This window comes from Scomber japonicus, chromosome 9 (assembly GCF_027409825.1).
Source record: "Scomber japonicus isolate fScoJap1 chromosome 9, fScoJap1.pri, whole genome shotgun sequence".
Classification (NCBI taxonomy): Eukaryota; Metazoa; Chordata; class Actinopteri; order Scombriformes; family Scombridae; genus Scomber; species Scomber japonicus.
This window is the reverse complement of record NC_070586.1, coordinates 23,101,647-23,115,080: the sequence shown is the minus strand read 5'-3', so window position 1 is coordinate 23,115,080 and position 13,434 is coordinate 23,101,647. Positions and strand designations below refer to the sequence as shown.

Sequence of the window (13,434 nt, the reverse complement as noted above, 5' to 3'; positions counted from 1 at the left end):
ACAATCCCCTACCCTTCCCTATTTTTGACTTTTTCGACACTACCGGCCCTGTCATTCTTTAAAATTTTTGCCCGCTTTGGAAAATCCTTGACAATTTTCACACAATGCCTTCACGGTGCTTGATTTTACACATTTTTCATTCAGGCCGCCCCTCTGGCCCCTTGTAGCAAGTTTTGGGACAATCCCCCACCCTTCCCATTTTTGACTTTTTCGACACTACCGGCCCAGTCATCTTTTTCAATTTTTGCCCGCTTTGGAAAATACTTCACAGTTTTCACACAATGCCTTCACAGTGCTTGATTTTACACACTTGTCATTCAGGCCGCCCCTCTGGCCCCTTGTAGCAAGTTTTGGGACAATCCCCCACCCTTCCCATTTTTGACTTTTTCGACACTACCGACCCTGTCATTTTTTTCAATTTTTGCCCGCTTTGGAAAATCCTTGACAATTTTCACACAATGCCTTCACGGTGCTTGATTTTACACATTTTTCATTCAGGCCGCCCCTCTGGCCCCTTGTAGCAAGTTTTGGGACAATCCCCCACCCTTCCTATTTTTGACTTTTTCGACACTACCGGCCCAGTCATCTTTTTCAATTTTTGCCCGCTTTGGAAAATACTTCACAGTTTTCACACAATGCCTTCACAGTGCTTGATTTTACACACTTGTCATTCAGGCCGCCCCTCTGGCCCCTTGTAGCAAGTTTTGGGACAATCCCCCACCCTTCCCATTTTTGACTTTTTCGACACTACCAGCCCTGTCATTTTTTTCAATTTTTGCCCGCCTTGGAAAATCCTTGACAGTTTTCACACAATGCCTTCACGGTGCTTGATTTTACACATTTTTCATTCAGGCCGCCCCTCTGGCCCCTTGTAGCAAGTTTTGGGACAATCCCCCACCCTTCCCATTTTTGACTTTTTCGACACTACCGACCCTGTCATTTTTTTCAATTTTTGGCCGCTTTGGAAAATCCTTGACAATTTTCACACAATGCCTTCACGGTGCTTGATTTTACACATTTTTCATTCAGGCCGCCCCTCTGGCCCCTTGTAGCAAGTTTTGGGACAATCCCCCACCCTTCCCATTTTTGACTTTTTCGACACTACCGACCCTGTCATTTTTTTCAATTTTTGCCCGCTTTGGAAAATCCTTGACAATTTTCACACAATGCCTTCACGGTGCTTGATTTTACACATTTTTCATTCAGGCCGCCCCTCTGGCCCCTTGTAGCAAGTTTTGGGACAATCCCCCACCCTTCCTATTTTTGACTTTTTCGACACTACCGGCCCTGTCATTTTTTTCAATTTTTGCCCGCTTTGGAAAATCCTTGACAATTTTCACACAATGCCTTCACGGTGCTTGATTTTACACATTTTTCATTCAGGCCGCCCCTCTGGCCCCTTGTAGCAAGTTTTGGGACAATCCCCTACCCTTCCCTATTTTTGACTTTTTCGACACTACCGGCCCTGTCATTCTTTAAAATTTTTGCCCGCTTTGGAAAATCCTTGACAATTTTCACACAATGCCTTCACGGTGCTTGATTTTACACATTTTTCATTCAGGCCGCCCCTCTGGCCCCTTGTAGCAAGTTTTGGGACAATCCCCCACCCTTCCCATTTTTGACTTTTTCGACACTACCGGCCCTGTCATTTTTTTCAATTTTTGCCCGCTTTGGAAAATCCTTGACAATTTTCACACAATGCCTTCACGGTGCTTGATTTTACACATTTTTCATTCAGGCCGCCCCTCTGGCCCCTTGTAGCAAGTTTTGGGACAATCCCCCACCCTTCCTATTTTTGACTTTTTCGACACTACCGGCCCTGTCATCTTTTTCAATTTTTGCCCGCTTTGGAAAATCCTTGACAATTTTCACACAATGCCCTCACGGTGCTTGATTTTACACATTTTTCATTCAGGCCGCCCCTCTGGCCCCTTGTAGCAAGTTTTGGGACAATCCCCCACCCTTCCCATTTTTGACTTTTTCGACACTACCGGCCCTGTCATTTTTTTCAATTTTTGCCCGCTTTGGAAAATCCTTGACAATTTTCACACAATGCATTCACGGTGCTTGATTTTACACATTTTTCTTTCAGCCCGCCCCTCTGGCCCCTTGTAGCAAGTTTTGGGACAATCCCCCACCCTTCCTATTTTTGACTTTTTCGACACTACCGGCCCAGTCATCTTTTTCAATTTTTGCCCGCTTTGGAAAATACTTCACAGTTTTCACACAATGCCTTCACAGTGCTTGATTTTACACACTTGTCATTCAGGCCGCCCCTCTGGCCCCTTGTAGCAAGTTTTGGGACAATCCCCCACCCTTCCCATTTTTGACTTTTTCGACACTACCAGCCCTGTCATTTTTTTCAATTTTTGCCCGCCTTGGAAAATCCTTGACAGTTTTCACACAATGCCTTCACGGTGCTTGATTTTACACATTTTTCATTCAGGCCGCCCCTCTGGCCCCTTGTAGCAAGTTTTGGGACAATCCCCCACCCTTCCCATTTTTGACTTTTTCGACACTACCGACCCTGTCATTTTTTTCAATTTTTGGCCGCTTTGGAAAATCCTTGACAATTTTCACACAATGCCTTCACGGTGCTTGATTTTACACATTTTTCATTCAGGCCGCCCCTCTGGCCCCTTGTAGCAAGTTTTGGGACAATCCCCTACCCTTCCCTATTTTTGACTTTTTCGACACTACCGGCCCTGTCATTCTTTAAAATTTTTGCCCGCTTTGGAAAATCCTTGACAATTTTCACACAATGCCTTCACGGTGCTTGATTTTACACATTTTTCATTCAGGCCGCCCCTCTGGCCCCTTGTAGCAAGTTTTGGGACAATCCCCCACCCTTCCCATTTTTGACTTTTTCGACACTACCGGCCCAGTCATCTTTTTCAATTTTTGCCCGCTTTGGAAAATACTTCACAGTTTTCACACAATGCCTTCACAGTGCTTGATTTTACACACTTGTCATTCAGGCCGCCCCTCTGGCCCCTTGTAGCAAGTTTTGGGACAATCCCCCACCCTTCCCATTTTTGACTTTTTCGACACTACCGACCCTGTCATTTTTTTCAATTTTTGCCCGCTTTGGAAAATCCTTGACAATTTTCACACAATGCCTTCACGGTGCTTGATTTTACACATTTTTCATTCAGGCCGCCCCTCTGGCCCCTTGTAGCAAGTTTTGGGACAATCCCCCACCCTTCCTATTTTTGACTTTTTCGACACTACCGGCCCAGTCATCTTTTTCAATTTTTGCCCGCTTTGGAAAATACTTCACAGTTTTCACACAATGCCTTCACAGTGCTTGATTTTACACACTTGTCATTCAGGCCGCCCCTCTGGCCCCTTGTAGCAAGTTTTGGGACAATCCCCCACCCTTCCCATTTTTGACTTTTTCGACACTACCAGCCCTGTCATTTTTTTCAATTTTTGCCCGCCTTGGAAAATCCTTGACAGTTTTCACACAATGCCTTCACGGTGCTTGATTTTACACATTTTTCATTCAGGCCGCCCCTCTGGCCCCTTGTAGCAAGTTTTGGGACAATCCCCCACCCTTCCCATTTTTGACTTTTTCGACACTACCGACCCTGTCATTTTTTTCAATTTTTGGCCGCTTTGGAAAATCCTTGACAATTTTCACACAATGCCTTCACGGTGCTTGATTTTACACATTTTTCATTCAGGCCGCCCCTCTGGCCCCTTGTAGCAAGTTTTGGGACAATCCCCTACCCTTCCCTATTTTTGACTTTTTCGACACTACCGGCCCTGTCATTCTTTAAAATTTTTGCCCGCTTTGGAAAATCCTTGACAATTTTCACACAATGCCTTCACGGTGCTTGATTTTACACATTTTTCATTCAGGCCGCCCCTCTGGCCCCTTGTAGCAAGTTTTGGGACAATCCCCCACCCTTCCCATTTTTGACTTTTTCGACACTACCGACCCTGTCATTTTTTTCAATTTTTGCCCGCTTTGGAAAATCCTTGACAATTTTCACACAATGCCTTCACGGTGCTTGATTTTACACATTTTTCATTCAGGCCGCCCCTCTGGCCCCTTGTAGCAAGTTTTGGGACAATCCCCCACCCTTCCTATTTTTGACTTTTTCGACACTACCGGCCCTGTCATTTTTTTCAATTTTTGCCCGCTTTGGAAAATCCTTGACAATTTTCACACAATGCCTTCACGGTGCTTGATTTTACACATTTTTCATTCAGGCCGCCCCTCTGGCCCCTTGTAGCAAGTTTTGGGACAATCCCCTACCCTTCCCTATTTTTGACTTTTTCGACACTACCGGCCCTGTCATTCTTTAAAATTTTTGCCCGCTTTGGAAAATCCTTGACAATTTTCACACAATGCCTTCACGGTGCTTGATTTTACACATTTTTCATTCAGGCCGCCCCTCTGGCCCCTTGTAGCAAGTTTTGGGACAATCCCCCACCCTTCCCATTTTTGACTTTTTCGACACTACCGGCCCTGTCATTTTTTTCAATTTTTGCCCGCTTTGGAAAATCCTTGACAATTTTCACACAATGCCTTCACGGTGCTTGATTTTACACATTTTTCATTCAGGCCGCCCCTCTGGCCCCTTGTAGCAAGTTTTGGGACAATCCCCCACCCTTCCTATTTTTGACTTTTTCGACACTACCGGCCCTGTCATCTTTTTCAATTTTTGCCCGCTTTGGAAAATCCTTGACAATTTTCACACAATGCCCTCACGGTGCTTGATTTTACACATTTTTCATTCAGGCCGCCCCTCTGGCCCCTTGTAGCAAGTTTTGGGACAATCCCCCACCCTTCCCATTTTTGACTTTTTCGACACTACCGGCCCTGTCATTTTTTTCAATTTTTGCCCGCTTTGGAAAATCCTTGACAATTTTCACACAATGCATTCACGGTGCTTGATTTTACACATTTTTCTTTCAGCCCGCCCCTCTGGCCCCTTGTAGCAAGTTTTGGGACAATCCCCCACCCTTCCTATTTTTGACTTTTTCGACACTACCGGCCCTGCAATTTTTTTCAATTGGCCGCCCCTCTGGCTCTTTGGTCATACACAACTTTATCATATTAATCAAAAACTTTTGGATGTTGCCAAAGTCCCATCTAAACAGAAACCGAACAATAGAAATTAGTTCCCTTGAACTGAGACCTGCTTTCTTACCTGCCTGTTTCTACATCTGTTTGTCCACCTCACCTGTTGTTTCAGCTGGCTCTGTCACAGCAGCATGTTGGATGCTGTCCTCCTCTCCTATGCCTAACGAATCTATTTCTTTCTCTCCCTGACCCTGTCTTTCTGCTTGAGCAGCACTGGTTGAAGCCTGAAAATATTGTAAACAAATTAATAACATAGCTAATTACACTGGTCGGACTGTTCAGGTCTGTTTCAGACTGATACCTCCGGTTCAGGCTGGTCCTCATCCTCAACACGTCTCTTTTTCAATCGCGGGAAATATTTTTCAATACTCATCTGGATTTAAGCAGCAAACATTCAGTGTAAGGGTAAAAAAACTACATAACAGTACTTATAACAACTTTATTTGATTCACAGCTGCTAGTGTTTTGACCTCGACAACCCAACTACATTTTACCGCAAACTTGCGACTAATTAACTTTATAAAGAAGGTGTAAGGGTCGGGTCGGGACGGGACAATATTGTATTCAAAATATAAAATATTTTATAAGACTTTTTAATGTGTGATTTTATAAAGGTGCACGTGATACCAATCTTTCTTGAATTTCACCAGCCGTCTTCTCTGCACTAAGGCACAGCTTCCACGCTTATAGGGATGATCTCGCTGATGGAGACACGCGGTGTGCACGGAGGGGAGGGGCTGTGTGTGTGTGTGTGTGTGTGTGTGTGTGTGTGTGTGTGTGTGTGGGTGTGTGTGGGTGTGTGGGCTATGTGAGAGAGACGCGTGAGTGACAGAGAGACGCAGGGAGAGCAGGGAGAGGAAATGCAGCTTAACGAATACGATGCGTATTTTTTAAATAGCGTTAAAAAAAAATTAATAACGAAACGCAATATGTGGCGGCCGGTGTTGAATCTGTGGCGCACCGCCACGAATTAGTCTATGTGTGGGAAACACTGCATCAGGGGAGTGTGGGTTGAAGAGCCTGCGAGGCCGGCGTGCGCCTGCGGGGCCGGCATGTGCCTGCGAGGCCGGCATGTGCCCCACGGGGCGCTCGGCTGCGGTCTGCTGCTGTGTGACGAGAGGAGAGCCGGTTTCCCACGAATCTTTAGTCAAGTCGGACGGGTTGATCTGCAGTTCGTAATCCGTGGTGAGTTCACTCTTGGAGTAGTAATCGTAGCATTTGTTCAAGTTTTGTTGATGCAATGCGGGAAGTACGATCTGTTTCTGTGATGACCATGAAAGCTTGACTGAGACTGCCTGCACGTGAAACTCGAAAGCGAGAGTGAACGAGGGGGAAGCTGTTAGGTCTGTTTATATAGGAGCCGGAAGGGGTGTAATTGGTGTGTGTTCCCGCTCCTGAAACTGCGCTTATCAAGCTTCGATTCAAGAAAAACTAACTAACATGAGATATCTATTCAAGTGCATTGACCTCTGTTTCAGGTCAGGCGCTGTCACCAAGTTAAAGTTTGTGTTTGTGAATGAGGTATGATAAATACAATATTAGATAAACCATGATCATCTTCATAGCTGCAGATCATTCTTACAGACTTTGTTGTATTGCTCTTGTATACATATTTACAGCTCAACAAAGAGATCTTCACACTGCTAAACATGATGATGTGGTCCTGTTGGCTTCATCAGATCGTGACCTCCAACTCTCACTGGATCGGTTCGCAGCCGAGTGTGAAACGGCCGGGATGAGAATCAGCACATCCAAATCCGAGTCCATGGTCCTCAACCGGAAAAGGGTGGAGTGCACTCTTCGAGTCGGGGATGAGATCCTGCCCCAAGTGGAGGAGTTCAAGTACCTCAGGGTCTTGTTCACGAGTGAGGGAAGGATGGAACATGAGATCGACAGGCGGATTGGTGCGGCGTCTGCAGTAATGCAGACTCTGCACAGATCCGTCGTGGTGAAGAGAGAGCTGAGCCGAAAGGCAAAGCTCTGGATTTACCAGAGAGTTCCTACCCTCACCTATGGTCATGAGCTTTGGGGAGTGACCCAAAGAACTAGATCGTGGGTACAAGCGGCCGAAATGAGCTTCCTCCGTAGGGTGGCTGGGTTCTCCCTTAGAGATAGGGTGAGAAGCTCAGTTATCCGGAGGGAGCTCGGAGTAGACCTGCTGCTCCTCCGCGTTGAGAGGAGCCAGATGAGGTGGCTCGGGCATCTGATTAGGATGCCTCCCGGACGCCTCCCTGGTGAGGTGTTCAGGGCACGTTCCACCGGTAGGAGACCCCTAGGAAGACCCAGGACACGCTGGAGAGACTATGTCTCTCGGCTGGCCAGGGAACACCTCGGGATCCACCGGGAAGAGCTGGATGAAGTGGCTGGGGAGAGGGAAGTCTGGGCTTCCCTGCTTAGGCTGCTGCCCCCGCGACCCAACCCCGGATAAGCGAAAGAGGACGGTACGGTACGGTACACTGCTAAACATAAAACATGCAGTATCAAGTGCCTACCATCCACAAACCAATGGCCAGGTAAACATGGATACATTTTTTTTCATGGATGGATGTTACGTAGACATTACATGATATATGTGTGTAATATGTACATAAATCTGCAATTCACATTGTTATTGTACAGGATAGAGGACAAATCAAAATATCAAACGTGCTCTCCGGCGCTATGTGAATGAGCACCACAACGACTGGGACATTCACCTGCAAGCTGTGGTGTATGGCATAAATACCGCCAAACAGGTGTGTTTTTTACTTTACAATCACTAATGCTGTTAAATTTGCATCTTGAGGAATGTCACATGTCACATTGTTTTTTACTGTGAACTTAGAGCTCCGCGAAGAACACCCCGTTTTTCCTGTTCTTCAACCGCCACTACCTCCTTCCTGAGGTTCTCAACGCCTGTCCCATGGGAGACCACTTTGAAGTTGGAGACCCAGAGGACGATCTGGAAGCTAGGATGAGGACAATCACAGGCCTCAATGAAAAGGTAGTGAGGCACAAAGCTCATATATTGAAGTTGTTGTATTTATGTGTTTCATGTTATTTACTTTATTTGTGGCTTTGGCCAATAGGTTCTTGCCAACATAGAAAAGGCCCAGGAGAAGCAAAAGAGCTGTTATGCAGCACGCAAAAGGAAGCGCTGCAAAACAGAAATTAACACAGGTGATGACATTCTCCTGTCTTCTGAGCCAAAGAGGCAGCGGCTGGGGCATGGCCTGAAACATATGCATCAAGGCCCCTACAAAGTCCTTGATATGTCAGAAAATGGCGTGGCCACCATCCAAAAGAACACTGGGTCCTTGCAGAAGGTGAATGTCGATCGCCTGAGGCCGTACTACAGACAGAAACGTAAGTGTTTTTAGTGTACTGCTAAACTGTTTGTGTGGCCATTGTTCCATTCTCCACTCTTGGTAACAACCAGATTTGGTAGTTTGTACTTTGTCTATGGGATCAATGCCCAACTTGTCTTACTTCAGATCGACAGTCTAGAGGACTGTCTAGGAGAGAGTGATCAAATCTGAGCTGGACATCTACGCCAAATACAGTAAAGTCATCCTCATCATCCTCCTGAAGTACCTGCCTCTCCATCTACGTCAATTTAAATGACACCCTTTCGGTCTCCACTCTCGGTAAGAGCCTGATGTCAGTAGTTTGTACTTTGTCTGTAGGATCAACACAATACTTAACTTATTTCCATCTTCTTGTTGTCTTAATTCAGATTGACAGTCTAAAAGACTAGGAGAGAGTGATCAAGTCTGAGCTGGACATCTATGGCAAACACAATGAAGCCAATTGTGTTTAAATGACACCTGTTCTCGGTAAGAAGCTGATTAGGTAGTTTGTACTTTCTCTGTGGGAGCAATGCCTAACTTATCTTATTTTCAATTTCTTGTTGTCTTACTTCAGATTAACAGTAGGAGAGGGTGATCAAATCAGAGCTGGACATCTACGTCAATTGTGTTTAAATGACATGCTTCCAGTCTCCACTCTCAGTAAGAAGCTGATTTGGTAGTTTGTACTTTGTCTGCCTAACTTCAATTTCTTCAACACTGACGGCATCAATGACAAGAGGTGCAGTTCCAGGGAAGGAAGCTCTTGAGAGGAGAGTGCAGCATCCCAACACAAGACACTGAGGTAAAGTTAACTAGTATGAGGTAGAACTGCTGCTTAATTTGTTTTATTAACTGTAATATCTACTGAGTGTGTGGACACATGTTTAAAAGACAGTGCCATATAGTTTCAAGTTTACTATAATATCTGTTGTACTAATATCTTTATTTTTGTGCAATTTCAGGAAAAGATGAAGATGATCGGGAGACTGCACTGTTGACAATCATCCTTCTGCCTTAATCAACTACATACCTGTATGCTCCAGATTCAGATTGCTTCAGTCTTTCTCTCTCTTTCTGTATCAACCCCAACCGGTTAAGGCAGATGGCTGCCCACCTAGAGCCTGGTTCTGCCTGAGGTTTCTTCCCATTACGGAGTCGCCAAGTGTTGCTCATGGGGGAATGTTGGGTCTCTTTAAATTAAAGAGTATAGTCATATCTTCTTATGTGATTACATAAAATTGTCTTTACTTGAATATATGCACAATTTTTCATATAGCTATGTACATACATGTGTCTTTAGTTTCCTCCATTGTTTATATTCATTTTTTAAAGCATGTGGTTAAAATTCAAGATTTAAATTCTTTGACAGTACTGTTTAAGCTCTGTCTTTTGTTTTTTCCATCTCTGACATTAATTTGATGGAAACACATTTTTGTATTTTTAGATTAAAATGTTTGGTTCATGTTCAATGGAATTCTTTGGTCCTTCAAAGTTATAAACTAAAAGTTAACAAACTTTCAGTACTGGCTTGAGCATTCATTCATTTGAAATGGTCTTGTGATAGTGTGTCAAACAGAGGCATGCATACCACAGTTTAAATATCTGTCTGCATCAAAACAACAGCTGAGGAAGTCCATCAGGTGAGTGGAGGAGCTGTGACAGAACTAGAAAGGGTGGTACCTGTGTCTATAACAAAGTATAAAAGAGTGCACATCACACATCAGATAAATCTTGGCCTTTTTTTCGTTAACAAAACTGTTCCAAAATCAAAGCTCTATGAATGTAAAATGGATGTAATGTAATGTTAAAAACTTCTGTTAGTTTATACCATTCTCAACTGAAAAAATATAAAATATATAATATGTTTATAGTACAATATATCTATATATACATATACATATATATAATAAAATAATATGATATAAATATATAAATAAAACAGATAGATACATAAGATAGTGTGTATCTATCTATATATATTTATATATTATATAAAGATATATATACTATCTTAACTATCTATTTTATAGCTATATATAGATATATATTGTGTATATATATACTATCTTATCTATCTATTTTATATATGTATATAATAAAATAATATAATATAAATACGGTATATCAATAAAAATATAGATAGATAAGATAGTGGATAGATAGATATAATTATTATTACTATTACCTCGTATTATTTTATTTCCATGTCTGATTTCCAGATAGTTCAATGATATGTATAACCTCTGACAACTATTTATAACCAAACTATTTATATTCATTCATATGTATTTATACTATTGATTTATTTTATTTATATTTATACATATCTGATTTCCAGATATTTCCGTGATATGTATACTTACTCTTAACCTCTGACAACTATTTACAACCAAACTATTTATATTTATTCATATTTATACATTCATACGATTGATTTATTTTATTTATATTTATATGTTTATACAACTGATTTTTGAGTCTGGGGGCGTTTTTTCCAAGCAGAGTTGCCGTACATAACCGTCCAAGATGGTGGACGATCGAGAACGCTACTGCGCATGTCAGACTCACATCGGGTAGGCGACTCACATCGGGTAGTGACAGCGTTTACTATTGGCTTTACTACAGCCTGCTGGTGCTGCTTAACTCAAGATGAAGACTGGACGTCTGGGTCTCGCGAGATTACCGTGGTCACTTCAACGTCAAGTTGCCGTGAGTCTCTGTGCAGGATTACAGCTGCATCTCAAACGAGCGTTGAAGCCAGCTTTCTTTTCAGGCTGCCGTAAAGGAGTTTTATCTATAATGGCGAGCAAGAAGAAGAGGGTATGGTTATAAAAAAACTAATGTGGACCTTGTCTTGTCTCTATTATCAATCTTTAAAAACTGGAGATGTTGTTTAGTTAAACACATGCAGTGTAAACGTAAACAACAGATGTCAGCTGTGGATATTTATCATACTTTCGATACAATTTGCTACTTATGAGTTAATTTCATTTGGGATCATTTGATTTTCGCACAATTATGTGACAGAATAAAGAGAGATGGTTAACACATGTTCTGTGCGTTGGCCTTTTATGTTATATATTATATATTACTGTCTACTAACATGGTAGATACAATCACATAGTATTGCAGAATATTATTATTTATTGCAAGTTCTGTACACAACAATCAAAATGTTTTGCTCAACATTGTGAGACCAAAAGAGATTTTCAGGAAATGTGTCAAACCTGGAGCAGAGTCCACATGACACACCTCTGAACCATGAGCCTTATAGCCTTGTATGTGTGTGTGTGTGTGTGTGTGTGTGTGTGTGTGTGTGTGTGTGTGTGTGTGTGTGTCCTCAGAGTATCCTGGAGCGTCTGAATGCTGGGGAGGTGATAGTAGGAGATGGGGGTTATGTAATGCAGCTAGAGCGACGGGGTTATGTGAAAGCAGGACACTGGACACCTGAGGCTGCTGTTGAACATCCTGAAGCTGGTACGTTACATGTTAAAATGAATCCATCCTAATATGCATATAGTTTTCTTTTTATTGTCCTTACGAGTTTCTATCTCTTATTGTCTTACTGTCAGTGCGGCAGCTGCACAGAGAGTTTCTACGAGCAGGAGCCAACGTGCTGCAGACATTCACCTTCTACTGCAGTGAGGATAAGCTGGAGATCAGTGGCAATGTCACCAACATCACTGTCAGTAAAAAGAATAAATCATTAATAACACCTTCATCCTGTTTACCAGTCATGATGAAAAGTATCCACACATCATTCTGGTATTACTCCAGTCTGTTATCTTCTGTTCCAGGGGGCCCAGATCAATGAGGCAGCATGCAACCTGGCCAGAGAGGTGGCTGATGAGGGTGATGCATTGGTCGCTGGGTGTGTGTCTAAGACACCTTGTTATCAGAAGAGTCACAGTGAGACAGAAGTCAAGGCCATCTTTAAGAAGCAGATGGATGACTTCCTCAAGAAGAACATTGATTTCTTTATAGTGGAGGTATGAGCAGCACTCCAAGAGGAAAAACTGTACAACAGATGATGTTAAGTTTTTTAGTGTCGGATCTGGTCTCAAATCAACTTGTAATGATTTACTGCACATTTCTCTTGCAGTTTGTGGATCATGTGGAAGAAGCAGTGTGGGCAGTGGAGGTGCTGAAGACCAGTGGTAAAGCAGTGGGAGCGACACTCTGCATCTCCCCTCATGGAGACATGCAAGGAGTCCAGCCTGGAGAGTGCGCTGTCCAGCTGGTCAAAGCTGGTACACTGACTGACCTGTGTTATGATACTTCAAGTTAAATGTTGGAATAATTGTAGCTGCAATGCCTGAATATATTTTTGGGGTAATGCACAGGAGCTGACATCGTTGGAGTAAATTGCCACTTGGACCCTCTGACGTGCGTTCGCACGGTGAAGTTGATGAAAGAGGGATTAGAGAAAGCCGGTCTGAAGGCCCACCTCATGATCCAGCCGCTGGGCTTTCACACACCAGAGTGTAACTACGGTGGATACACTAGCCTTCCTGAGTACCCCTTTGGTCAGCAATAACTCTTTTATATTAAATTAGATGCATAGAATTTCACTGGTTCAAGTATAGGTTATATTATGTTTAAGTATGTTATATTATGGATTATGTTTGTTTTTACACTAATTAGCAAACTGAAATGCATATGTTAGTAAGTAACAACACTTTGACCAAATAGGGTCACTTGACAAAGTCTGAATTTAAATGGTTTTGCTCAAATAACCCCGCTATGCATTCCTAGCTTTTGGTTATTTGCAAACTGTATTTTTGTGTAGTTTGATTGTTTTTGTGTAGCATTGAATGTTTTATCTTCATCTCAGCACTGGAGACCAGAGCAATGACCCGTTGGGACATTCAGAAATATGCCAGAGAGGCTTACAATGTTGGAATTCGCTACATTGGAGGCTGCTGTGGATTTGAGCCCTACCATATCAGAGCTATAGCAGAAGAGCTGGCTGCAGAGAGGGGGTTCCTCCCACCAGCTTCAGAGAAGCAC

The 13,434-nt window shown here is 43.0% G+C and overlaps 1 protein-coding gene across 1 annotated transcript in view; it reads left to right on the top strand.

Annotated features, from left to right (window-relative positions):
* Positions 1-11,141: 11,141 nt before the first annotated feature.
* Positions 11,142-13,434, top strand: part of LOC128365203 (betaine--homocysteine S-methyltransferase 1-like) — a 3,972-nt gene continuing 1,679 nt past the window's right edge. Inside the window, exons 1-7 of the mRNA XM_053325864.1 lie at positions 11,142-11,244; positions 11,769-11,901; positions 11,997-12,109; positions 12,222-12,413; positions 12,527-12,674; positions 12,768-12,950; positions 13,259-13,434. The exon at positions 13,259-13,434 is cut by the window's right edge and continues 53 nt beyond it. Coding sequence (XP_053181839.1) covers positions 11,224-11,244; positions 11,769-11,901; positions 11,997-12,109; positions 12,222-12,413; positions 12,527-12,674; positions 12,768-12,950; positions 13,259-13,434 — 966 coding nt within the window. The 5' untranslated portion in view covers positions 11,142-11,223. The remainder of the gene's footprint in view (positions 11,245-11,768; positions 11,902-11,996; positions 12,110-12,221; positions 12,414-12,526; positions 12,675-12,767; positions 12,951-13,258) is intronic.